The sequence below is a fragment of the Hirundo rustica genome, chromosome 4, assembly GCF_015227805.2.
Source record: "Hirundo rustica isolate bHirRus1 chromosome 4, bHirRus1.pri.v3, whole genome shotgun sequence".
Lineage (NCBI taxonomy): Eukaryota > Metazoa > Chordata > Aves > Passeriformes > Hirundinidae > Hirundo > Hirundo rustica.
The window spans coordinates 22269828-22297559 of NC_053453.1; the positions used below are offsets into that span (position 1 = coordinate 22269828).

At 36.6% G+C, this 27732-nt stretch overlaps 1 protein-coding gene across 9 annotated transcripts in view; it reads left to right on the forward strand.

Moving 5' to 3' along the window:
- Window positions 1–27732, forward strand: part of CADPS2 (calcium dependent secretion activator 2) — a 290272-nt gene that overhangs the window by 189788 nt on the left and 72752 nt on the right. For all 9 annotated transcript variants that reach the window (XM_058420273.1, XM_058420271.1, XM_040062395.2 and 6 more), the window contains exons 12-16: window positions 3548–3684; window positions 7257–7444; window positions 18890–18991; window positions 25168–25231; window positions 27316–27439. In XM_058420273.1, the coding sequence (XP_058276256.1) occupies window positions 3548–3684; window positions 7257–7444; window positions 18890–18991; window positions 25168–25231; window positions 27316–27439 (615 nt within the window). The remainder of the gene's footprint in view (window positions 1–3547; window positions 3685–7256; window positions 7445–18889; window positions 18992–25167; window positions 25232–27315; window positions 27440–27732) is intronic.

Consider the following 27732-nt stretch of genomic DNA (forward strand, 5'->3'; position numbering starts at 1 on the left):
CACTGAGAGCCACAAGGAGTAGGTCACCACTCAGCAAGGCCAGTACCTGTAGTTCACCCTAGCACAGAGTAGATGATGAAAGGAATGTGTATTTGCTTCTGGGCTGGAACGAGGCAGAGATGTGTAGGGAAGCTAGAACCACATAAGAATGTGCCATAAATATGTCTTAATTCAGTCAACTCTGTATGAGCTAAGTCGCTGAGGATGTGATGATTTTAATAGCCCTTACAGCTGTGCAGCTGAACTAAAATTTAAAGATTCTTGCAAAGATGGCAAAAGGCGTACTTAGAATGTTACTCTGTCTAAAAGAACACCCAAAGAATGTGCTAAAACTCCTACAATGTCTTTTGTTAGTTTTAAACATATCTTGGAAACATATTTATTTGTCCTACCTTGATCCAAAAAAAAAAAAAAAAAAAAAAAAAAAAAAAAAAAAAAAAAAGAGAGAGAGAGAGATAGTTTCCAAAAGGTGAAATATACAACCTGAAACAGGCAGTGCAACATGGAAATAGCAGCCAATGACTTTGAGTTAAAGGCAACATTTAAAACATGGCAACAAATTGATTAAAAAGGGAAGAAAAACTAATTGTGAAAAAGCAAGACAAATATTACTGCTTCAAAGCTGTCCCCAAATATCTTCCCAATATTTTCCAAGACTGAGAAAGTGTAGAGAAAAGTGTATTTGTATTTTTTCTTCACTATATGACTATATAGCACCTTCTATGCCTTTTGCATTTTCATGCTGTTTGAACAGGATAGCTGAAGCTCATTTATGTAAGAATTTGAAAAAAAGCAATCACTCTAACAATTTTTAAAATTAGGGTCTTCAGTAATTTTTTTAGTTACAGTCATAGACCATTTATGAATTCGTAATGATCTATGCTCAAGTTCTTAATTTTTTTTAAATTCCTTTTTGTTTCAAAATATTTATCAGTTATCTTGTATGTGCATCATAGTAATAAATAAAAATGCAATGTATTACAATAGATACTTTTCTGTCTGTTTTTTCCTGCTTGCCTACAGTGGGCAAAGGTAAGTTTTTAGTTGTTTTTCTGTTGCTTAAGTCGATTTGGTAACAGATCTTCTGTTGCTGTTTGGCAATATTATTTGTACCACTTGATTCTCTCAAAAAGATGATCAGTCATGGATCTTTCTTTTAGAATTAAATCTAGCAAATATTTCTACTTTTAAATCAATACTTTTGCTTATTTTGCCCAAATTATATAATAGCAAATTCTGCTTTCACAAGCTATGTTGTGCTCCGTAGGTCCCCTTACTCACTGTGATCATCTGGATACTGTATCAGTATGCTGCATCTGTTTCATATGCAACATCCAATCTCCTGGTTTCAAAATACTTAAATTACTTGTCAGTACTTAACCCTTCTCTCTTAAAAAGGGGGCATCTTTTATGTGGTTGACCAGTGAAAAAACCAAAAGGTTATTTTAAGAATGATTCAGCATTGTATAGTTTTCTACATGATGGCAAAAAAGAAATATTAGTACTTTTTCTTCTATGTCATATATCTTACTATGAATAATGTTTATAGTATATGATAAACCTGATATTCTTATAAGAAGGAGAACTTGTAAGAAATGCTGAAATCACTCACTTGCACATTAAATATAATGAATTTTGAAGAGTTTTATCTGTGTTTGGACATTTTGAAAGCTATAGATAACTTCATATGTTTTGCAGTACTTTTGGTATTGTAGTTGTGTTGATATCAGTCGTTTTTCTTTGAATTCATGTGTTTAAATACAGTTAAATTACATTAATTAGGAGAGATCATTTCCTGTACCTATGTCAAAAATATGAGCTAGGTTTGTCATTAATGATAGGCTAGTCTAATGCTCATTGAAATGTTGCTAATCTATGTAATCACATATGCTACACTTCTTTCAAGCATTTAAAATATGTGCTGCTGCTTCTCTGGGGTGATGGTCTCATACCTTACACCATCGACATATTGTCATACTGTTTATTTGCTATATCCACCTTGGTGAAATCTGTCACATGGATGTGACTCTTGCTTTGACAATGCAAAGCCAAGTGATATGAATTAGTTTCTGCATCTTTCTAGGATTTGATGTTGCAGATCCTTCAGCTTGAATTAAATAATTCTCCCATCCACAAATACAGCTGAAAGTTGGACATGACATGGATCAATATGATCTGGGGCTAAATTTCTAAATGTGACTGATTATGTTAGCATCATGCCCACAGATCAATATTGAGTTTTATTATGAACCTGACTCTATAATTGGGTTTAATCAATAAACTTTTGTCTCCTTTCTTTAGAAATTTTAGATTTCTACTATGCAGTTTTTCAAAATTGCATTTAGGATACACTTAGATCTATACTTTTCTGGTAACGAATATAAAAAGACCTAGGTTTGAATTTAAAGGAACAAAGAGCTAAGACCCTTTTAAAAGGGGAAGTCAATTTTTAAGTTGATAGGACTGTTCACTCCAGTACAGTCTATAGAATCCAAGACAGCTAATGTGCTAATACATAACTAGTCCTTTTGGGCACTGTAAGGCTTTTTCTGTCCATACTAGATACATAATTCACATTGAAGACTTTGACAAAACATAACATTAATGAAAGCAATCACTAGAGCTTCTCTTTTGATAAACCCGCGGGGTTTAAAGGCGTTGAAAGATGCAATCTGTGAAGAACAATAAATTTGGGCCTTTGATTGAAGTGCCATTTGGGATGGTATGCTTTCTCAATGTATTTACACAAAAATGCTGCTCCCTTTTTCAGTACACTTTGCTGGAAGGTTGAAGGAGCTCTTTGCCATTACTACACTAAGGTTTGTCTCATTAAAAGCCGAGTACAAAAAGAAGGCTGGAAATGACCTAGCTCAAGCCAGTGTGTTCATTTCTGCTCCAGTTTGCCATTTGAGAAGTAGGCTTCAAGCCATCCTGAATATTTCTATTAAGTGGTACTTTGAACTGCAGTAAAGATGCTCTTTCTTTTCTGAAGAAATAAATGCATAAACCTGTTTGAGGTTCTTTTAAATGTTTTTATTTTTCTTTTTTTTTATTTTTGTATTTTGTAATATTTTGTGGTTATTTTGCTAAAATTAGAAAGAGAGCCATACTAAACCAGGAAATTACAGAATATTTTTCTTTTCTACTTATAACATTGTTTTTAAATTGAAATACTGCAAACAGTATTTCAAACTAGAAAACAGTGCTTTAACAATTTTTTTAATTTACCGTGTTGTGTTTTCTGGCAGCCTTTCTAAATTTTGATTTATCTGTTAGTGGGTAGCATTTTCTTTTTTTTTTTTTTTTTTCACTATTGCACTCTGTAAATTGATATGATAGAAAAGTAATTCAGGAATAATATTTTCAGATTAAAAGATCGAGTTTCTATAATAATTCACCTGCAAGGATGTCTCTATATGGGTTATTTCTTTGAGATACTTTAAAGCAAGCTTAGATACTGAGACATACACTATGCATGCACTGGCGTTTGTAAGTCTGAACACTCACTCACATGTATTGTTCCGCACATTTTTCCTTTGTATAACAGATACAGACCGTGGCCAGAAACATGGCATGGATGAGTTTATTTCTGCTAATCCCTGCAAATTTGACCATGCTTCCCTCTTTAGACTGCTTCAGAGACAGACCTTGGATCACAGATTGAATGACTCCTATTCTTGTTTGGTGAGTGCTGGCTGGAAGATAGATATAAAGCAGTGAGAAATAGTTGTTACAAAGTACTCCTTTCTTCCTCGTTCATTCAACAACTGCAGTTGTAGGTGAAATAAAGGGTCCAATCGATTGGTTTTAAATCTGAAAATTGCATACTTGCAAGCCACTGCTGTGCCACTCAGTAGAAAGCAAAGAGACACAAACTGTCTTCAGTTTTATCAGCTGAAATTTATCAAGTCCTCTGGGGAAGTTTGGATAAAAACAGAAAATTTTAACAATGGCAAGAACTCCTGTGGTGGGATTTACTGACACCTGTACAGGCATTTTAAGGTCCAAATGTAGTTGCCTCATCTCAGACATTTTCACCTGTCTTGTAATTCTTCATTCCACTCTGGTGTGAAGGAAGGAAAAACACCAAAGAAAGGAGGCAGACCCATAAGCAATGTAGTTAAATGGGCATATATGCATTACCCGAACTGCAAGTAACAAGGGGGAGTATAATTATTAAACAAAAGAAAATTGAATGTGATGTTTGTATCAAAATGAATGTTTTCCACATTCTAAGAGTACCATCATTACCATCATAAAAGATAAAATGTTGGCTAGAGTTTCCTTTTCATACAATCATTTCTGTGCTTTGTGAACTAGTTGAGGATGGGACTGCTTCAGGTTTTGTTTTCATTAGGGAAGAAAACCAGCAACAATCTTGTGGAAGTTCATGAGATTATACACACTCATTAAACAGGTTTGTATGGGTCAGACCTCATAACTTCCTGAGGCTTTATTTTTCACCTGATTTCCTGCCTGAAGCAGTGATCTCTCAGGATCTAAAATGCCTCACAGCACATAATTTTTTTTTTCATTTTAATGTCCCAACAGCAACAAAAAATTATAATGGGTATTTTTACTTCTTTTTTTCGGTTGTTCTGATTGGTCTTGTAATAAAACAAAGATAATAATTTGATTTTTTAGGTTTGCTTGCAGTTTCTAAAAAGGGGAAAAATATTATTTGCCTCCCTTCTAAAATACTGCCAGATACGTATGTATAGAAAAGTTAAAGGACTCATTTTCTGTCTGTGGGTTGCACACTGAATCAAAGAGGCCTGAAGGTACATCTGTACAAAGTAATTGGCACTTAAAGAGAAAATGGTTAGCTTTCTACCAGTGCATTGGGGTCAAAATCTTTTTTTATAATAATAATATAGTAAGACACTTAATATAACCTTGAAATCAGGAACTTTTAGAAGAGGTTAGGTGAAATGCACAGTGCTATAGCAACCATAAAGCAGATGTATTTCTTACTATTCTTTTTTAAATTCAGCTTTTCATAAGTGGAATGGGTGATAATTTTTTAATTGCATATTTAACTACAATTTTTTATTTTTAAAAAATTTGGAATGTCAAGGTAACAGTAGAATACATGGACATGTAAGTGTGACTTTTCTTTTCTCTGACAGCTCATTTCCTATAATATTTTAGAAACAATTTGACCCTTTTTTCAACAAATACAGTGTAACCACACATAAAATTTGTTTAAAAAAAAAAAAAAGCATAGGAATTAATTTCATACAAATTTCTGTATTAAATTATATAACCTCAATTTCTTCAATTCTACATTCTTCTTGGTATAGGGAGAGTATTGAGGAGGCAGGAGGTTTTGGGTTCTGGGGGTTTTTTTAATTATAAAATAAAAAATATGTGGTTATCTAATACCAATACTTTGTAGGACATAGTTGCGTGTTTGAGAGACTTGTGAATGATGTGGGATTGAGCAAGGGCAAGGAAAGTAAACATTTATATGAAAAACGACCACACAAACAGATCTTTTAAGAGAGACAGAAGCCAAATTAATGACTTCTTTAAAGTTTTGTATTCTTGTCACAATTATATCCTATGAGAATGAGCAACAATTTTTATAGTTTGCTTTTGTACTGCTAGGCAATGTTTTGTTGTTTTCCATAAAAACATAGGGAGAGATCAGTGACAATGACAACATATTGGGGCAATGTCAATCACAATACCCACCGTTGATTATATCTAGGGCTAGGACACAAATTATTGCAGAAATACAGTTAAAATCCCTTTTCTTTCCTCTTTCAGTAGAATACCATATTTTGTATCAAACACTGTGTAAGCTATATGAGGCTCTGCAATATCATCAGGTATCAGATTAACATGCCGAGTACTGTTCTGGGATCTAAGGCTAAGTGTTCTCTAGAAACAGCTGAAGCTTCTTAAAGGCAGTGGAAACACTGACTTTGAAGAAATTATTTAGGACCAAAAATTTTTTTAAAATATGAAATACTTTTGAGGTGTTCTTGTTTGCAGATAATATATTAAATTGAAGAGTTTGGAGAGGATATAAAGCTGGAATTCCTCTCTCAAACAAGTCTTTTAGTAAAGTTAAAATGCAGATTTTTTAAAACTGATGTGAATATATTTTTAAGTATTGTTCAATAGTATTTTTGCTAATATTTTGTACAAATATTAAACATCTGATCTTGCAGAAGTATTCACAAGCGTTGGGGAAATATTGGTCTTCAGCTGCTACATTGGTGTTATAAATTCATGAATTTGCAAAATCACTTTGCTTATCCAAGTTATTTGTATATTTGATTCCTCAATCTCCTTTAACCATTTGATGAGATGGAATGATGAGAGATGATGAGATGATGAGAGGGAAATACCACCCTCTCATCAAAAGAACAAAAGAAAAATGCTTACGTAGAACAGCTGTGCAGTAATTGTAGTTTTCCAAGGTTTATATTTTTCTCCATGCTGCTTTTTGGAAACTCACTCTGCTACTTCTTATCATATTTCTGCATCAAGACTCAATTATATTTTTTACAGTCTGGATTCACTCAAGAACTGATTTTGTGGTGTGAAGGAGTCTGTACTTTGCTCGTGTCTGTGTCAGGGTTAAGCTGTTCTCATCAAGACTCTGAGCGAGAAAGCTCTCAGTAAGCTTGAGAATATCTAATAATTATTTAAGGTCAAATCTTACTTATCTTGCTAGCTGGCTTTTAACAAACTGCCTATCTTTGCATCTTTTTACTATTAAAAGTTGTTTTAAAGATGTTAGACGTGCATGCATGTTACACAGGTAAAGGGTTGAATTGTGGTCAGAATATTAAAGTTGCAGCCACAGAGAACTGACCATCCAGAAACTGTGTCTTAATGTCTGTGTTAATTTCCCTCAGCATTTTCCAGATGTTAGTTTGTACCTTGCAGTTGACTGATAAAACAAAATTAATTATTTTAAAGTGATCATTTATTTTAGGTTTTGGTATATAACTTAATCTGTACCAGATTTTGGATGTATTAGCATGTTTTTTGTAAACAATGTATTTCATAGTAATGGTAACTCACAACTGCAAATAGTTTCCTGACATTTAATCCTTTCAGTGAGAGGGCTATTGTAGAATCTAGCTCCCAGTGCTGTCAGCATTAGTCAGATGGAAATCATTCAAATATAACAAGTTTATGTAATGGACAAAAAAATCTATGTTTCTATTTTTTGCCTGATTTAAAGCTGAGAGTGGGACAATAAATCTCAAAATGTTGTGTGTTTTTTTGCCTTTCAGGGCTGGTTTAGCCCAGGTCAGGTTTTCGTGTTGGATGAATACTGTGCTCGCTACGGGGTGAGAGGCTGTCACCGCCATCTCTGCTATCTCGATGAACTGATTGAATATTCAGAAAATGGTTCTGTCATTGATCCGACCTTGCTCCACTACAGCTTTGCATTTTGTGCTTCTCATGTTCATGGTAACAGGTAATTTAATGATATCTTTTTTTAATCTATAGTATTTAAAGGTGTAGTCTGAATAAAAGTATGCATAGGCTCTTGCATTCACCAGGTAGGGAACTGCACACAACAGAAATAAGTTCAGGAAAGTTTCTTCAGGGGCACTGGAGGTTCCATGCAGATTACTGTTAAAAAACCCCTCCTTTTAGCATATATTGTCTTAATGGAATATGCTTTCAAGATAAAAGAAACTCATCCTGTTAAAAGGGTAGTTTTCTTCATTCTGCATTTATGTTGTAGTACTAAATAGTGTTTCCAGTAAACATTTTGAACAATTTTGCAGTTTAAGAGAAATGTTGACTCTTTTTCTACAGTCTGTAGCTTGGCAACTAATCATAATATACTGAGTTCTTCTGTCTGTGCTCTTGCAGAGAGAGATAATATATATTGGGAATTAGGTGTAACCCCCAGCAAGGAAGAGCTATGGCACTTCTGGAATCCTTTTCCATTTGACAGGCAGACTGCTTCAGGAGCTTTTGGCCATAGTGGTTGTCTTGGGATGATATCTTCATTCCGTCTGCAGGTGAAAGACTTAGAAAAAAATTAAGTTGCTTTGCTATTTTTGCACACTGTGTAAAAGAAGTACAGCTTCATCTATGTCTTATTCTAGACTGTGAGTGGACAAGCTCTGCTATTGGAGTGCAGCTATTGCAGATCAGCTCTTTGGATAGCTCAGGTCAGGAGACACCACAGGACATCTCTAGGCAAAATTCCTGCATGAAGCAAGGTCAGTTACAAGGTCAGACCAGATTGCTCAAGGCCTTTTCCAGTCAGGACTTCACCCCGTTTGAACCTGTCCGATTTCTATTGCCTGTTGTCTATCATGCAGTACACCCAGAGGGCTGTCATCCAGTCCACCTCCACACCTCCTGTTCTCCAGGCTGAGCAAGCCCAATTCCCTCAGCCTTAAGTCAGAGCAGTGCTCTGGTCTCTGGCTGTTACAATGGCAATTCAATAAACTTGCTCCCTGTCTTCCTTGTATTTGAGTGGTAAGTGGGACAGGGAGTCTACCAAATTATTAGAGAACATGCATTTATACCTATTTTGTGCACTAGAGTTGTAGACTGCTGTACGGAATATATTTAAGAAGTTCAAAAATAGCAAGAAGAAACCTAACAGATCCTCCCAACTGATCCAATCCTGCCACTAGGGGAAAACATCACCGTCCTAAAAAGAAATTACATGCAGTAAATCCCCAAACTGAATCTTGATCAGAATTGGAAAAGAGATTTTTTTTGTACACTTATGTTGCTTTGCTGCCAGTCAGCCACAGAGGCTGTTTTACTTGTCCTGAAGCCAGAGAAGAAGAAGTAATTCTTAGGAAAGATACTGGTTTTTTCACTAGCTCAGACAAAGCCTCATCTGGAGCTGGGGATTTGTGACCTGAGTGATTTCATAGTGGTAGACTAACAATATATAATATGTGATATTAATATCCAAAATTGAAATGGTTTTGAATGTGCTTGAAATGCTGTCAAGAATCTTAACATTATACCAGTAAGTTAGGAATTTTCTGGCTTTTATTTGGTAACCTATTCTCTGTAAAAGCATGCTTCTTCGTCAGTTCCTCAAGAACCTGACACATTCGTATTTCCTATTGAGTCTGTCTTTGTTGTTTCTCGCCTTTTATTATTGGTTTCAACCTAAGAAGACAAACATATGTGATAATTGCTCAAACTTATTTCAAGAATTCAAAAGAAAGGTAGATACATTTCTTTTTATTTCATAATTTGAGTGAAGGACAACCGTGCACGCAGTGCATGAAAGTATCTCAGGGAGCACATCATTTACACAGTGGTAAGCACTCTGTATTCTGTCTATTCCTACAGTACAGATATTCTCTGAATAGCATTATGAGTGTTTTAGAAATAAAAGAAGCATTGAACAGAGAGGATCTGACTAGAACTGAGATATTGTAAAAAGGAAGAGAAAAGAAACGAAGAAAGAAAAAAAGTAAGTCAAGGACAGAGGCAGACACACTCACTCAGAATGACAGACACAGGTATATGGGCACATAATATACCCACTCATTCATTTGCCACAGCACTAAGAAATAGTAAAAGGTAAAAGAGGATTTCACAGACAATGCATGACAGGCCAAAGTTCTAGGCTGGTCCCTGGCGTTACACATTTTTGTTTTGTAAGTCAGGCTGAGAATCAGAAAGACCACAGAACAAAGGGCTTTATACTCTGGCTGTGATTTATTTAATTTATATGTCACCTTTGCTTCACAGAGGGATCTTAGACCCTCCCCTAGCCTGAGAAAGATCATCAGAATTGATCTTGAAGTCAGGTAATGGAGGAGCATGTAGAAATGCAGCTGTATCTGTAGTTCATGTTGTCCATTTGTTTTATGTATGAATTTTAAAATAACAGGCAGTCTGGTGACATCAGTCAAGCTATCAGATACAAGTATCTCTCACCTTTGTTTCTGGTGAAGAGAAACTCAATCTGAATCAGCTTTGGCTCTTTCCACCCTTCAGACATTTTCTTCCAACATGTTTTTGAACCTTCAGGTGTCCCCTGTGCTCTTTTGCTGCACCGTGGGACTTGAAACATATTTCATGTGGTGGGCTATAATCTTGCAGATTTTAACACAGTACTGTGGGTTTATTTCAAAACACCTGGCATAAACATGTAGAATTTTTGTTGTTGTAGAGCGTCAGGGACATTGGGAGCACAGAAGATACCTGAACTGAGCTCAAGTGTAGGCTTTGTGCTGACGACCTTGTCTCCTGATCTCAGGACTAGAGAACAGTCCCCAGCTTCTTTTTTTTTCTTTCCTGAGATGAAGATATAGACAATTTCTCGTAGATTTATCAAGCATACTTGTACTTTGTGTGTCTTATGCCGGTGTTGTTGGTTTGGGGACAGAAATGTTTACTCAGGGTCACACACAATGTGCTGAGTCTTAGACTGGGAAATTCAAAGCTTATTTTTCCTTTTCCTTTCCCATTTGTTAGTTCATCACAACTGGGCTAACAAACTGCTTATATAGAAAAGATATTTCTGCTTTTGTAGATGACAGTCTTAAGACTTTCTCTTCCTAAATAGCCGACAAGGAAAATATTTCACTAAAAAAATAGCTGTGCTGTGTTTAAATGAATATACATGGGTTTGAGTCAACTGTTTTCTTCTGTAAATAAAATAATCTTCTGGTACTATGTGGATTTACTGTACCATCTCCTTTAGTTTCTCATCACAATGTTTTTCTTTTGAAATATTCCATGGTCGTTCATATGAAATATTCTGTATAGTCCCCATCAACATAGTTAGTTCACAGGTAAGCTTTTTGCTCTGCACTTATGCATAAACTTATTGCTGGTGAAAGTGAAATGGGCAGAACAGGGAACTATAGGACATTCCTGCATGATGACATTTCAGTCTAAACAGTCCAGGTAGGAGCTATTGTTTTCTTCCCCATCATATTCACTCTTGTCTACTTTTCATGCTGTGACTTCTATTTAGTCCCTCTTGTCTGAAATGAATGCTGGTGGGTATCGCATGAAGTGTGAAGTGACTTCTTTCCACCTGCTGAGTTACAGACTGAATTGAAAAATTCAAAATTCAGGCATATTCCCTTGTTATACCTTTTCTTATTCAGAAAGATATCTGACGAAATGGAAGTTCAGATATGAGAAGTGAATGTGAAAGTAATGCTACAGAAATCAGTATATAACTGAAGATGAATAGGTTGGGTTTTCTTTTGTCTCAACTGTAAAAGCTTCAGCACTTGTGTGCTTCCATAGAAGAAGAGTCATATTGAGTCAGGGTTCTTCTAAGCCAATCAGTCATCTGTCTCCATCATTGACCTGCTTGGAGTAAAAGAAGAGCAAGCATGTGCAATATTTCATCTTTTCGACTCCCAACTCTTTTGCAGCTCAGAATATGCCCTGTTTGGTAACCTGGAGTGAGTCTTTATTTCAGGTACTTGTCCATTGCACCCCTGAACCACTGTAAGCCCTTTTCAACCTCAACACCTCTGGCAGCAAGTTCCACAACTCAGCCTCATCTTGCTTGAAGAACTATTGCTTTGAACTTGACTCTTACACATCTCATTTCATGCCCTGCAGCTATTAGAGAGGTAAAGGAGAAAAAAGAAAAATCCTGTTCTGTCTCTTTGCTATTTAAGAATCAAGAATTGGAAGTGAACAGTGCAATGATTGCATTGGATGGAAATTTTCTGCTAGTTCCTTGTCCTTTTCTGGTGTTTCCCAGTGTTGATTTGCTACTTTTACTGCTACTGAACAAGGACAATTTCATGGAATTATCCATCACAAAACCAGGATCTCCATTCTCAATAACAACTGTGTTTTCCTTACGTTTATCTATGTTTATCATTGTTTTCTCCTGTATTACTACTTGATTTCATGAGGTCTTTCTAGAATTCCACACTATGCCACATAAGGATCATTAAAATTACATTGTCTATCACCTCAGTTCTCAGCTGTAAGCCAGGTCATTTATAAATACTGTAAAACAGTACTGTAAAAGTCTCACCACAGATCTTTGCAGAACTCTACTGATAACATACCTTCACAGCAGGTACTCACCTCTCTAATTTTAAACGTAAATGTAGGAACTTTTACTCAGACAATCTAATTGTGTTTAAAGCCTTTGATTAGAGACTCTGTCAAAAGAGCTTTGGAAATCCAGGTATTTCATATGAGTCAAGTCACACTCATCCACTTGTTTTCAATCTTGTTAGAGAGCTTCAAGATCAGAAGGTAAGATTTCTCTGTCTTATGGCTTCAAAGCCATACAGACTTGACAATAGATAATATTTACCCAAATATCCTTACTTTTATCCTTATATTATAGTTCCTTCTAATTTTCTGGAATGCATGTAATACTTACTGGCCTGTATTTCCCTTGGCTCCTTAGAGACTTTCTCTGATTTTTAGCCTCCCATTTTGATTCTGATCTCCCATTCCCCAGAAGGATGGCAGTTCTGGATGAGAACTTTCCCGTCTATGCATGTGATTCAGGTGGCCATGTGGTCCTGGCAACTTGCTGCTGTCTGTTTTTCTCATTTGTTCCATAAGGGATTGTTTTAGTTTCTTTCATTTTTAAAACATACTTTGCTGAAAATTAAGAATTCTCTTGCTATGAACAAAGAAGGGTTCCAGCATAGAAGTCTTCTTCATAATAATTTGCTTCATAATAATATGCCAGTACAAAAAAACAAACAAACAAACAAAAAAAAAAAACCTATCTCTGTAATAGCCTTGCCCTCTCTGAGAGCTGCTTTTAGGTCCTTGCCATCATTTGGCAATGTAGACTTTCTGATAGGCTTCTTGCTTTAGTTATGCTTGGAGAAAACATCTTGGAGTAGAATAAAGGGACACACAAGAGAAGTCATTTTTCCATGTTTTGTGGTAAGAAACATTTATTGCAATTTTACACTTTGTGTCAAGTCATAAAAAAATGTTCAGTGAAATCATCCCTTTTAAGTTTGTGACAAGGAACATCATAAAAATAAAGAAAATAGTATCATTACATTGCTCTGTCTCTTCTGATTTTTCTTTCTGCAACTTCTGAATAGGTGTTTTCTTCTCTGACTAACTTAAGTAAGGTTGTCTATCTCTTGATGATTTCTCCTTCATTTTATATCTTTCATAAACAGTATGTAATAAGATATAAAGTAAAATTCCAGAACTTAAGTTCATAGTTTCACCATCTATCTGCACATGGTCATCATCAGACATGAAAGGTTTTTTCCAGTTGATCTCTTCCCAGGAGTGTTATGTTTTCACATGACAGTTTTATATATAAAATATTTGAATATCATGTAGACTTTTTCTTAGGTTGTTTTCCCCAGAAAAATATTGCTAACAGGATTTTGTGGAACATTTTGGTTTTAAGGACTTGAAAACGCTTCCTCTTTCTGCTGTGTTTCTTATTCTCAATCCTACATGTTCTGTCAGTGTTGTAATTATAGCAGGTGGAAGGTCTACTTTTACTGGTTTTTATTGGCAATTGGACCTCCTGCTTTATTCTTAGATCTGTTCCAAGGCTGTCCAACAGCTGGAGGAAGGAGCCCAATTTCCCTTACAGTGTGGTTCTTTAGGGAAGTGTGTAACATCAGTCTACTAGTCTCTCTCATGTTTGATACAGCATCTAGAGATGTAAGAAGTCTATTGTTTTTGTAGTTAGTCTCATTTTTCTATCAGTCACCTATAATGAAAATGGTGAGTGTGGATTTCTTGTACTTAAACCCATGTTTTTTATTCAGAAGTCATTTGTTATCAGTCACTATTTACTCAGAACAATGGAATGAGAAAATTACCTTTTAGGATTGATATGCTATGAGAGTTTGTGCTGCTAAATGAGAAGCAGTATTCTCTCAAAATAAAACAAACAAACAAACAAAACAACAACAACAACAAAAAACAACATTTCTCTTCTTCCAAGAAGCCCTTTTTTGAGGCTTGTTGGACAGTGCTGGGAATAGAAATTTTTCACTAGGCCCTGTGTCAAGCATCTTGCATCATCCAGTTCATCCTCTTTTGGAAACTGCTCATCCAAGGTGTATGGAGCACAGCAGAAGGCGAACCTTTAATTTAACCTGTATTCTCCTGTATAAGTGGTTTCCTTATGAGCATCAGAGGCCCAAGCCTCTAATGGGAGACCTCTCTAAATAGTTACATTTGGTGTAACTGGTTTAGTTTACATATATTTTTTAATGTATGTCATTCAATTATTGGCACAGTTTTCTATATATTACTCTTGTAAATAGCCAGAAAAAAAGTTGTCAGTGGGGTTCTCTTGTATTCAAAGCTAGAAGCTAAACACTTCACCTTGTTGCAGGTGCTGACTGAAGTCATGTTGACTTCACCTTTTTTTAAAGGAAGGTTACTCTCTTGTGTTGAAAAGTGTTTCTAGCTATAAGAATGTTATAAAAAAATGTGTCCTCACTATGTTATTAATAGTGGCACATTTTTCAATGTCTCAAAATAAAACTGCTGCTGAAAGGCCTCGGAGAAAATTTCAATAGAAAATTAAACATAATTCACACATTAGGAAGAAATATCATAAAAAGGTTCTGCCTGTTCAAAGTTATACTTGCTATCTTAGGCAATGAAGGAATGCTATTACATACACTTACCATCCCTAAACATTATACAATATTTTGTTATTAATTTCAACTGATTACTGCTTTTACATATGCTGCTACATTGGGTAAAATTATATTATATTAATACATGCTCTGCTTTTCAGTAGAATGCTATTAATGAATCCCACCTAAAACATAGCTGCAGAAAAGATTATTAAAATTAACCCAATTTATGATCCTAATCTGTTTTAGTGACCTTCAGAATTGGTCTTTTTCATTCAGTTGTGAAAAAAAGGCATGACCTGTAAGCAAATGTCAGAGCAGCCTGAGAACTGCATAGAGCAGAAGGCTCTATTGTGCCAGTTTTATGTCAGAATATTTGAAGAATACTTAATATAAACCACAAAATGCTCAGTCTTCAAGTGTCTGCTGGTTAAAGCTGTGATTGAATGCCATGTGATAATGCAGTCTTCATTTTCTGTCATAAAAATATGTCTGCTCTGTCCACTTACAAGCTGATAGTGGAAATCATCATGCTTATATTTCTGTAACATAAACCATGGACTCTGCAGAAGCCTTAATGCAGTTGCATTTTAAAGGAAAATGTGGATAATTAAGTTCTTGAATATTCTAAAAAATTTAATCTTTGGTTTTCTAACAAGCACTCAAACTTTTGTCTTACTAATTTGAAACTTGTCACTGTTCTTTCATTTGACTGTATATCATGCTGAATATAAAAGCAAGTGCTTTTAGGAAGCACTGAAGTCTTTTAAAACAATTTGTTTCTAGAAGAAAGGATGACACTTAAGTTTGGGGTTGTTTTTTCTATGTCCTTGAAGCATAGTTTATTATAGAAATGTGTTAAATACTTTAGATGAAGTATTTTTTCTTTTATTTTGTTTTTTATAATAATTTCTCATCTTGCCCTGGCAAGATGGCAAATTCTTTTTGGTCAGTCTTACTCTTCATTCCTGTGTGTGTGTTAGGATATTACTCTTTGTTTTCATGACACCCCGAAGTGATGGTCTATGTTTTTAATGAGGAAAGCACATTGAAAATATTTTTATAATTTTAAAAATATGTAAAGATGCAAAAAAGCACCAGAATCACTGATGTTCCAGAGGAAAAAATCAGGCATGTTCAGTTAGTATTTCCAAGGCTATCTTAACAAAGCAACCTTGCTTAAGGTAACAATTCACTCTCTGAGAGGCCACTAGGAGAAGCTGTTTCCAAAGTTGAGGGCTAGAAACAATCCAGTCAACCCAGTGTCCATCAGATCTAATTCCTGTTGGAACTGGAATACAGTTTTATTTTACGTGCTGTAGGTCTTCACAATAATCTTAATCCTACAATTCATCGTGACCTCTGCAAATTATTGCAGGTGTTAAGACCTCTAGAGATCAAAATAATCCAAGCCTTAAAGGATTATATCAAGTGAGGAAAAACAGTCCATTGCAACAGGAAAACTGAAATCCATTTCCTAATCAGTTGGCTTCTCTAAAGTAACTGTTGTAAGGACAACAATCTTGCAAGTCTTAAAGTTTTGGTCAACCTTTACTTTTGGTTCATTATTTAAGTGTTTTACGGTTAAACAGCTATTTTCCACTTGAATTTATTAGCTCTAGTTTGTGAAGTATTTATTTCAAATCTCTTCTGATATTTGTCTGAGTGAATTAAACAATTTGACTTGTGACCAGAGACAACATTACATCTGTGCCAGTTAGAATGTGATATAAGCAGATAAGACAAGCCAATCCAAATCCAGTTGACAGAGTTCTCAAAAAATGGTAAACTAATATATGTGAGAGAGAGAAGGCTACTCAGGTTTTGAATGTTTGCTGTTTCACCTAGTTCTCTAACTCTAAAAACTGTTGTGAACAATAAGGAGGAAAAAGAGTGTGGAGGAAAGGAAAATTCAGTCTCCATCATCTTGAGAAGATGATGTTAAAATGAAAACTTTTCTAAAGACAGTCCATCACTTTCCTTGGCTGAGTTCTTGGAAGAGAGGTCCCAGGCTGCAATATCAAACTTTAGTTTGATAAGGTTTTGAATTTTAAAAAAAAATCAAGTCCATTACATTTGAGACAGTAGAAAAGACACATTTGTTTTTGCTTTTAATTGAAAAATAGTTCTTGCATAATTTATGGATTACCTAAATCTTTGAAAACTATATGACTGCATAAGTCTGATTTTCCTTGCAGGCAGAGTAATTCATAAATAAAATTAACCAGATCAAAACAGTGCTATTTATTTTATTCAGTCTTCAAAGTAAATAAAGAGAAAATATCCAGAATATTAAATGAGTGGGAATTTTGAAATATTTATCTATTTTTAGTATTTCAGCCTATCTCAGAAACAGATTCTTTTTTCCATGGATTCTTTTCTAATCAGTAGTAGGTATATAATCCCTAAAGCAGAAAAATTATCACCAGCATGATATGTCTCAGAACTGTGTTGTAAAAATGTTTTTTTATATTCTTGTTGCAATAAAGTTTGCTACAAGAAGAAACAAAATTGTGATTCAGACTCTGTGCTATTTTCTAAAAGCATATTTTCGAGAGGTGAGTTATTCGGTGCTATGGATGGTAGCTTTCCAACACCTTTTTGTGTACCCCTTCTTCTGGGACATATGCCTCTATGCAAACATATAGAACAAGCAGTTCTGAAAATTTTAGTTGTTGTCAACAAGGTTCCTTATGACAACAAACTCAGTGAAGTGACAGGTCCCTGGTACATAGTGATCCTAGCCTTAGTGCAGGATGACAGATATGACATCCCACTGGCTCACCTTTTTCACTCACTGTTATCTGGACCCCTAGGTCTTTCCTGACATATATATGACATGCCCCAGCGAGGCTTAATATGACAGAACTATTTACTTTATCAGTCCAGTGTGCAATCTCTCCTGACAATGAAATCAGACAGTGTAATTTACTTAAATTTGAGCTCATTCCATTTGTCAGAAGGCTGAGGTAAAGTATCCTGGCATCCATCAAAAGAGAGAAGATAAGTTTTTTTGCTCTTTCACATCAAATTTATACAGCAGTGTATTGATGTGCCTGACTATTCCTATCCCCACCATATGTGATTTTTTATTGTTGTCTTCACAATAATTTAAGGAAATCAGGCATTCTTTCCACCCTGACTTGACAGGTCACAAATATAAGTGATTTAAATGGTGAGAGAACTGTTTATGTCATGACCAGGTAGAACTTATCCCTCCTAGATTTAAGTATAGTGCAGAAGGTTAAAATAACAATTTAGGAAAAGGTGCTCATAGAATCCTAGAATGATTCATGGAATATTCAGAATGTTCCAAAAAAGAATGTTGTCTTTCTTTATGTCATTTTATTATGATTTTCTCAGTTCTAGAAACACTGAGATAGTTTTGGATCCTCTGGAGAAGATGCAGGTCTGATCCGCACATAGTGTCAGGTTCAGAAACTCAGGTGAGAAGCAGTAGCTGACTTGTTGCCTTGGAGCTGGAAGTTAGGAAAGTAACAGGAACATTTCAGATACTTTTTAAAGTATGCTGTATGTGGTGAAGTTGTGACTGCATGGCAAAAATAATATTTCAGAAATGTGGGTTTTTTTGTTTTTTTTTTTTCTTTTTTTACTTTTGTCATAATTTTAACATAAATGCATTAGTAACACCTTTAGGCTAAGATTTTAGACAAAATGTATGTTTAACATACTAAATATAAGCTTATTTTTAATTACTGTGACTTAAATTTGATGTTTAAAAAATGCCAATGCTTTTGTTTTTTAAAGAATTTTTAGTTGCATCTTTAATGCTGCACCAATATGGAAGTCTTGATTACATTATGCTGTTTGTCAATATAGGGTGAGGAATCAAACTCTATCCTCACTATGCAGGATTCCTAGGTGTTGCCTGCTGTGGCTTTTCTCACTGTAGTTTCCCTCTCATCTTTACTTTAAAATCACTTTTTGCTATATTGTGCCTCTAGGAAAATAAACAGAAGATTCAAGGAGATGAAATTTAACAAGATTTGAGTAGGCTTCTCTACTGTGACAATAGTACTGATTTTCTTGAGAAAAGATACTGTCTTTTGAAAGGATTTGGGAGAATTATATGCCAACTTGTATTCATATTGAGATGATGTAGAAACTTAGGACTTGAATTTAACAGTTCAGCTCAAAAGTTGAATTCTTTGTCCAGTTGCAGCCCATTCTTTAACTATAGTCACAAGTAACTGTTTATCCTTTGAGACAAAGAGAAAAGAAAAGGGGAGTTAATACTCATGTTAAATGAAAACTTTGGAAATAAAGATCATTGTCCAAAGACAAATCAGCATGAAGAGATATCAACGATTATTAAATATTTACTATTACAGGCCAGATGGAATTGGAACAGTATCTGTGGAAGAGAAAGAAAGGTTTGAGGAAATTAAGGACAGACTTTCCTCCCTTTTAGAAAACCAAATAAGCCATTTCAGGTGAGTGTACAATTTATATAATGAATGCTGCATTTTTTCTGGAAGAATTTTCTCATGGAATTTAATTTTGGTCTTGAACGTGTGGAGTGAAAATAAAATGGTCTGCTTGCAAAAGAATAGCTTAAATATGTGTCATGGGTTAGTATTACTATAATTTATTTACAAAAGTGATTGTACTTGAAATTTATTTGTGTAATATGTGAGTTGATAGATCTGATAGAAAAGATCATCCAAGAATAGGCGTTGATTTTGTTGATTTTTTTTAAAGTTCAAGCTTTGTATATCTGTAACCAAGAAAATTCTCTGAATGAAAGTGACTGTACCATAACTATTTCTGGATTACTATGGATCAGTAAAATCATATGAGTAGAGAGCATCTTTGATAGATAGCAGTGAAAACTTTTCTTGAGATCTAATGTAATTTTTTCAGTTTCATGATATATGTATCTTTCTTAACTTAAGGGTCATGGCGCTCAATAAAGAGTTTGTCATAATAAGGACTGTCAATACCAGCGGAGGATATTTAGGGGAGCACAAGAAGCAGAGAAAACATGGAATTTCCTGCTATTTTGTAGCAATTGATTGTTTATGAAACTTAGTATAAAAATTGCAGCTAGACCGCGGAACCTGTTACTTTGTCATGCTAAGCCAACCTATTTGCCACTATTCTGTCAGTCCTATCCTTTTAGACTGTATGTATAGAATTTTTTGTCTCTGCATCACATTGTAACAGCCAGATCCACAATTTAATTAGTTCCTTGTGAAGCAGAACTTTTGTTTGGCAGAGTTGACTATGAGTTTGTTGAATGCCTCTCTGGTCTGATGAGGTAGATCTCTAGGATTCAGTGGCATCATAGGCCATTGGGGATGTTTTTGAGCAGAGAGGACATAGCAGCCTTCACTTGGCATTTCATGTCCATATTAAACTAAAGAGAGCTAGGCTTCTCCCTGGGGACTATTCCTTTGGGAAAAAAAAGACATCCTTTCCCTTTCCCTCTCCTCTCCTCTCCTCTCCTCTCCTCTCCTCTCCTCTCCTCTCCTCTCCTCTCCTCTCCTCTCCTCTCCTCTCCTCTCCTCTCCTCTCCTCTCCTCTCCTCTCCTCTCCTCTCCTCTCCTCTCCTCTCCTCTCCTCTCCTCTCCTCTCCTCTCCTCTCCTCTCCTCTCCTCTCCTCCCTTCTACGGGAATAAAGAGCTCTTGCAATAGAAATGATACAGAGTGCTCCTTACATTGAGGCCTTCACATGCATGAGACTAATTACAAAATGTATAATAGTCTAAATGATCTTTTGAGTTTGAGCAAATAAAAATCCCCATCATGTCTGCTAACAGACTCAGAGTTATGTTGATGAGCTTGGGCCGCAATGGTGACCATATAATCTCTCTTGGCGGATTTGGCAGAAATCAGTCTTGGTGGATTTTGAGCAAATTTAAACAGCATTAGAAATTCCTCCTTGAGAGCAATTAAATGTATCATTCAAACATTAATTATTTCATCCTTCATAGGACTCTAAGGTTTGCCTTAAAATCCTGTTTAATCAATACAGATAAACTGCTCTGCCAGGTGAGGAGTAATTACTATTTCTTACTGTGAACAAATATTAGAAATAAAATCTAAAAATAAGTGAAATGTCTGGATTTAGACAAGGATGCTGGCATAATAGTGGAAGAAAGAAAAAGGATAGTACCTTAGAATCTGAATTTATAGAGCATGTAGCACAATATGACATCCTATAGAGCATAGAGCACAATATAGGACGTCCTGACAAAGCATTGGAAGTAATATTTTAAATAAAACCTTGACTCAAGACGCACAAGGATTACAACTGACAATTAACAAAGAATAACCTTGGCTGTCAGATTGCTTTCTTAGGAAAATATGGTATTAAAACAATTCCATATTTCAGTCCTTCAAAATTGTTATGATAACTGTGAAATGCAGAATATTTGGAAAAATACATTCAATAATAAGGATTTATGCAGAGTATGCAATGAATTTCTCTGCTTTGGCCTTACTGTCCTTGAATGCCCTGTATTCCTTGTTGTCAGATGGTCCCACCATCTCCCAGGCTGGCTTTTTGCTTCCACTGTCCTTTTTATTGTCAGTGTAGGCATCCATGCTGTTTATTTGTTATTTCTTGGAATGTTTGAGAGACTTTCATGCCCTCCATGTTTAGATAAGTTTAATCGTTATTAGATGCCAGATTCTCTACAGCAACTTCTTTATCTTCCTCATGGTATCACAGCAAGGGTGTTTGATTGTTTGTTATCACTTTGGTTTCTTAATTGTGGCATGCATTTGACTCCTACTTTTTTGAATTTTACCTGAGACTGCTACATTTAAGACCAAATCCAGAATAAGATATTTTTTGTAGGTCTTAAATTAGCTGTTGAAGGAAGTAATTCAAACTTGTGTTCCAAAATATTGTCATTATACCTTGTTCTAATGAGATATTAGTCAAGTGTGTATGCCTAGAATTGAAATTGGATTTACACTGGATTTCCGGAGGGCAGACCTTGGCCTGTTTAGGAGACTTATTCAGAAGGGAAGCAGCCCTTAAAAACAAAGGAGTTCAGGAAAGCTGGTCATACTTCAAAACAGAGATTTTGAGGGCACAGGAACAGATTGTCCCTGTGTGCCGAAAGATGAGTCAATGAGGGAAATGTCCAGCCTGGATGGTCAAGGAGGTTTTGGAGGAACATAGGAATAAAAGGAGGATGTATCATTTTCGGGAGGAGGGTCAGGTCTCTCAGGAGGTATTTAAGGGGGCTGCTAGAGCATGTAGGAAAAAAATTAGCTAGGCCAAAGCTCAGTTTGAACTTAAAATGGCGATTTCTGTAAAGGATAATAAAAAATGTTTCTACAAATATATTGATGGTAAAAGGAAAGGTAAGGCCAACCTTTGTTCTCTGTTGGATGAGGGAGGGAACTTAGTAACTGCAGATGTGGAGAAGGCAGAAGTGCTTAATGCATTCTTTGCCTCAGTTTTCAGTGGGAAGACAACTTTCCTCCAAGACAACTGTTCTCTTGGGTTGGTTGATGGTGTCAGGGAACAGAATGGTCCCCCCATTATCCAAGAGGAGGCAGTCAGAGAACTGCTGAGATGCTTGGATATCCATAAATCTATGGGCCCAGGTGGGATCCATCCCAGGGTGATGAGGGAGCTGGCAGATGAACTTATGAAGCCACTCTCCATCATTTACCACCAGTTCTGGTGCACTGTCAAGGTTCCAGATGACTGGAAACTGGCCAATGTGACACCCATTCACAAAAAAGATGGGTGGGAGGATCCTGGTAATTATAGACCAGTCAGCCTAACCTCAGTATCTGGCAAGATAATGGAACAGTTTATACTGCGTGTCATCATGCAGCACTTACAGGATGGCCAGGGCCTCAGACCCAGCCAGCACGGGTTTAGGAGAGGTAGGTCATGTTTGACCAACCTGGTCTCCTTTTATGACCAGGTGACCCGCCTGGTGGATGCAGGAAGGGCTGTGGATGTTGTCTGTTTGGATTTCAGCAAGGCTTTTGGCACTGTTTCCCACAGCACACTCCTGGATTAAGCTGGCAGCCCGTGGCTTGGGCAGGAGCACTCCTCACTGGGTTAGGAACTGGCTGGAGAGTGGTGGTGAACGGTGCTGCATCCAGCTGGTGCCAGTCACCAGTGGTGTCCCTCAGGAGTCTGTGCTGGGGCCAGTTCTGTTCAATATTTTTATTGATGACATGGATGAGGGTATTGAATCTTTGATTAGTATATTTGTGGATGACTCTAGGCTAGGAGCGTGTGTCGATCTGTTGGAAGATAGGATGGCTCTGCAGAGAGATCTGGAATGGTTGGATGGATGGGCAGGGTCCAGTAAGATGAAGTTTAATAAGTCCAAGCGCTGAGTCCTGCACTTTGGCCACAACAACCCCCTGCAATGTTACAGGCTGTGGACACTGTGGCTGGACAGTGCCCAGGAGGAAAGGGACCTGGGGGTGCTGGTGCCAGCAGCTGAACATGAGCCAGCAGTGTGCCCAGGTGGCCAAGAGGGCCAATGGCACCTGGCCTGGATCAGGAATGGTGTGGCCAGCAGGAGCAGGGAGGTCATTCTGCCCCTGCACTCGGCACTGGTGAGGCCACACCTCGAGTGCTGTGTCCAGTTCTGGGCCCTCAGTTTAGGAAGGACGTTGAGATGCTTGAGTGCATCCAGAGGAGGGCAACGAGGCTGGTGAGGGGCTTGGAACACAAGCCATATGAAGAATGACTGAGGGAGCTGGGGTTGTTTAGCCTGGAGAAAAGGAGACTCAGAGATGATCTTATCACTCTCTACAACTCCCTTAAGGGTGGTTGTAGACAGCTGGGGGTTGGTCTCTTTCTCCAGGCAGCAACTGACAGAACGAGAGGACACAGTCTCAGGCTGCGTCAAGGAAAATATAGGTTGGACATTAGGAAAATGTTTTTCACAGAAAGAGTGATAAGGTACTGGAATGGTCTGCCTGGAGAGTTGGTGGAGTCCCCATCCCTGGATGTGTTTAAAAGAGATTGGATGTGGCACTTGATGCCATGATCTAGTTGAGGTGTTACAGCATGTGTTGGACTCAGTGATCTTAAAGGTCTCTTCCAACCTAGACATTCTGTGAGTCTGTGATTATGTGAAATCTTGAAATTGCAGCTCCTCTAATCTCACTTATCATTTTGTAAGCACACTGATCATTATAACTAGGGGATCAGTGGTACAGACTTCCAAGGATCATGAGCACTTTTTTTTTTTTTCCCCTCTGCAATATGTTGATACTTTTCTAAGCTTTGCCTTCTCTCCATTGCTTAGTGTTGTGTGCACTGGTCAGCTGTCATGGGCAGTTTAACTGAAGAGTGCATGTCTCTTCCTGCCTTTCAGAGCAGCTCTGAACATTTGCTGTGTCCACCTAAGTGACAAGGTCACACCCATCTGAAAAAGACGCTCTCCCTGGCCTGCCAACTAACTGACCTGCAGCCTCCAGTTTTAATACTCCCTATGGCCTTTTTAATTTTCATTTTCACTGCTATCAGCCTGGTTCCATTATGCAGTCAGCCCATCCTGTGCTAGTGGCTGTCATCTAAAGTAGTTCTTAAGGTACTTACACCTTTCCTCTCTGTCACCTTGTCTACCCACTGAGACTTCAGATCTCTGCAAGCCTCTCAGGCATCGAATGTGGAAGAGACAGTATTTCTGAGAAAGCTATCATGAAGGTCTTGGGCTTTAACCTCTTGCCTGGCTGTGTGAAATTTATGTCTGGAGTCTTTACAGAGATAAAAGCAAGTACTGGAATTCTTGCTGCAGGAAATCCTGTTTTAACCTCATTTATAAGGCTTTATTTTGGCTGACCAAAATGCAGATATAAAATTCATTGGTCTGAATCCTTTTATCATTAGAAAAGATTTGACTGCTGTAAAACATTAGCATAGGAGGCTGCAATTCTCAGTGAGTAATAATAAGAGAAAAATAATCTCAGCAAATTAAAAAATCCTTTTTCCGATTGGGGATATCCCAGTAAGATTTTACAGACAGGATTAAGAGAGGTTACGGTTGCCTGAGCATTGAATTCTCATTGACCTGCTATATTGCATCATTCAGCAGACAAAAATGAAAAATAAAGCTATGAATGCAATTGCTTTTTAATTTACATAATTTTAGGAGTGGGTATGGTTTAAGCTGTATCTGATAAAATTTAAGAGTTTTTCCAAGGTTTTTTTAATATAATAGAAAAAATACGGAATATCTGCCAGAATTTATATCTCTAAAAACTAAAATATCTGACATTTTACCCTTGTCTTAATCCAATTTTAAAATAAAATACAATATACAGAATGCTGCTTCATGGGTCCACTAGCAGCCATGGCTACATAAGAAAGAGTACCTCCAGGAAGATGACAATTAAACTCATCAGAGACCTTTAAATATACTTCATTGTTGATAATTTGGACTTTTTAGGGGTTTTTCTGCACTTAGACCTAAAATGCTGGTAGGCTGATACTGCTGTGATATGTATGTACTCCATGGTAGACTACTGAAGAGGCTGTCAGCTTTTATTAGTACTTCGGGTATGGGTATCTTCTGCTAACATAATTTAATGCAAGTTGAATGGAGATACACCTTAAAGTAAACTCATAAAACAGCTTTTATAATTCTGATAATTTCTCTCTCTCTTTTTTAAGATACTGTTTCCCTTTTGGACGTCCTGAGGGAGCTTTAAAAGCCACACTTTCATTACTTGAAAGGGTAAGTTTGAGAACAAATTTTAAGTTCTGTGTGACTGCTGAGCCTGCATTTTCCTTTTGCATTCAGGTTGCTGAAAGCAGACTTATGTCTTCTCAGGTATTTTACTGCAGGTTTTAACTGCTTACTGGAATGATGGTTGCTTTTGTTTTTCTGACATTGTCTTCCTCAGAAGCAAACAGCTATTTTCTGTAGGGCTTATTTACTGGACTTGCACTTCAAGCCACTGAATTATAGTCAGTGACTCTGTTCCTTTTTTGTTTAACACTTATCCAGCATTACCTCCAAAGCAGCACAAGGTTACTCTACAGCCCTCCTTTCCTGCTAGTTATGCCTTCTATGCTGCTGATATTGTCAATACTCATATGTAATATTAAAGAACTTCTCCATAATTCAAATAATATTCCATAAATGCATAATCTGAGTCAATTTAAGAAGCAAAAGCTGTACACAGCAAATCTGACATGGGAAGTTATAAATGTAAACTCTTGCCAAGCAAATCCTCTCATATTGACTGGAAAGAAGAATACCTCATACTGATAAAAACATCTCTGTGAAAAAAGGACTTTGAATTCCAGCAGAGATTCCAAAGGAATTGTATCAGCAGAAGTCTGATGAAGGTATGAATTTGAAAAAAGCTTAGGTCCCAGGCTGTGTTGTTTTGCCAAAATCTGAGAGATTTGGTCCTGGCAAACATTAGTTATTCTGCAATGCATAACACTTCATGGATAGAGACTGTCTCTTAGAAAACCTCTGCCATGTTCAGCAAACACATAGATATTCTAGGTATGTATGTTTAATTTCACTTACCATCTCAGTGACTGTAGTGCTGTGTAGGTTCCTTTGTGCTTTTTGAAACATCCATTTCCTCTCCCCATTCCTGCTGTCACAAATGGTAAAGGTGCCCTAACTGCTGCTCAAGCAGCACTTCTGTCAGCCTTGACTGGGAATAAATGTGCTTTCCTACATTTGTGAATGCAGAATGGGTTAGAACCATGTTATTTTACCTGTCTTTGAAAAATTTGAAAAAAAAAGAAAAAATCAGACCAAGAACAAAAGGTTTTGAATACTGTAAATTCATTTGTTGATAACCCAGAAGTTATTAATAATAATAAAATAAAATAAAATAAAAAAAAGAGCAAGTAAACACAGTCATAAGTCATATTTGTGTGCAGGTATTCTAGAAGTCTGCTTTTCAGCAGTGTCTTCCTAACAGCTTCTCTGTTGCTGCACTTGTTTCTTTTCTACCACGTCCTTCCTCAGACTGTATCTCTTGCTCCCTCCTTTTAACAGTAGCTTTTAGATGTATAAGGGTGTCGCTTGTCCAAGGATCCACTTGAGAAGCATTTTTTTAAGGTTGTGAGATATCTGAAATTTTCTTATTTACATGAAAATGTGATAACAACATATTGAGTTCTGTTTACACTCACCTGTTGAAAGTTAATGAAATGCAGAATTAAAGTAAAAATGCAAGCGAATTATCTTTTTTTTTTTTTTTTTTTAAATATATGTAGTAATCCAGAGTATATTATGCTGCATTCATATAAAGAGGTATGGATTCTTGGTTTACCTCACTTGCAGTAGGTGAGGTAACAACTCACACATTTTGAAAACATTCATATGGACTGTTCTTCTATTTGTCCATAATAAAATATTGTGCTGGAAGTTGAGTGTTTTCCCTGCTCACTGCATACTTTACCCTGTTGAAGAGTCCGTGGTTCTGCAATGGTGGAAGCTTTTCCACAGGTGAGAACCAAGCCAATTTCCACAATCACATCTTTAGTGGTAACCATGATCCAGCCTGTCCATGGAATGCTCTTGTTCTACTGGTCTCAATGTCACCCAAAGAGTGACTGGCATGCTGCAAGATGCCAAACAGGAGGGGTAAATACCATACAGACAGTCAAATCAGGGCTGAACAGAAGCCTTCAAAGACAAAGATCCAGCTCCAACAGCTGAAATAATTCCTTTTTGACTTCTGCCTTTCATCATTATCAGATCTGTAGTAGCTTTAGGATACTTTTATCCTTTTCCTGTGGGTTTTGGGTAATAATTGTAATGAAGTGGTATAATTGTCTCTGACACAGGTTTTAATGAAAGATATTGCCACTCCCATACCAGCAGAAGAGGTGAAGAAAGTGGTTAGAAAATGTCTGGAGAAGGCTGCCTTGATCAATTACACTCGACTTACAGAATATGCCAAAATAGAAGGTTAGTAAAGCAATCAACTGCCGACGTGGCTGTAAAAGCCAGCAATGCCTATTAACTGCATATTCCGTGAGCAGTCTTCTCCCTCTCCAGAACAAACCCCTTCCACAGCGAGGGGAAATGTCTCATTAAAATCTCAGCTGGTGAACTGTGGAGCTTTTTCCTATTCATTGCTTTAATATGCCTCCTGGGACCCTGTTTGAATGAAAGACTAGGACTTCCTAATTTAAGTTGCCCTTTGTTCTTACTTTTGAGTTCTTCATAAATTTAAGAGGTTGTTTATGAGTTATTTTTTA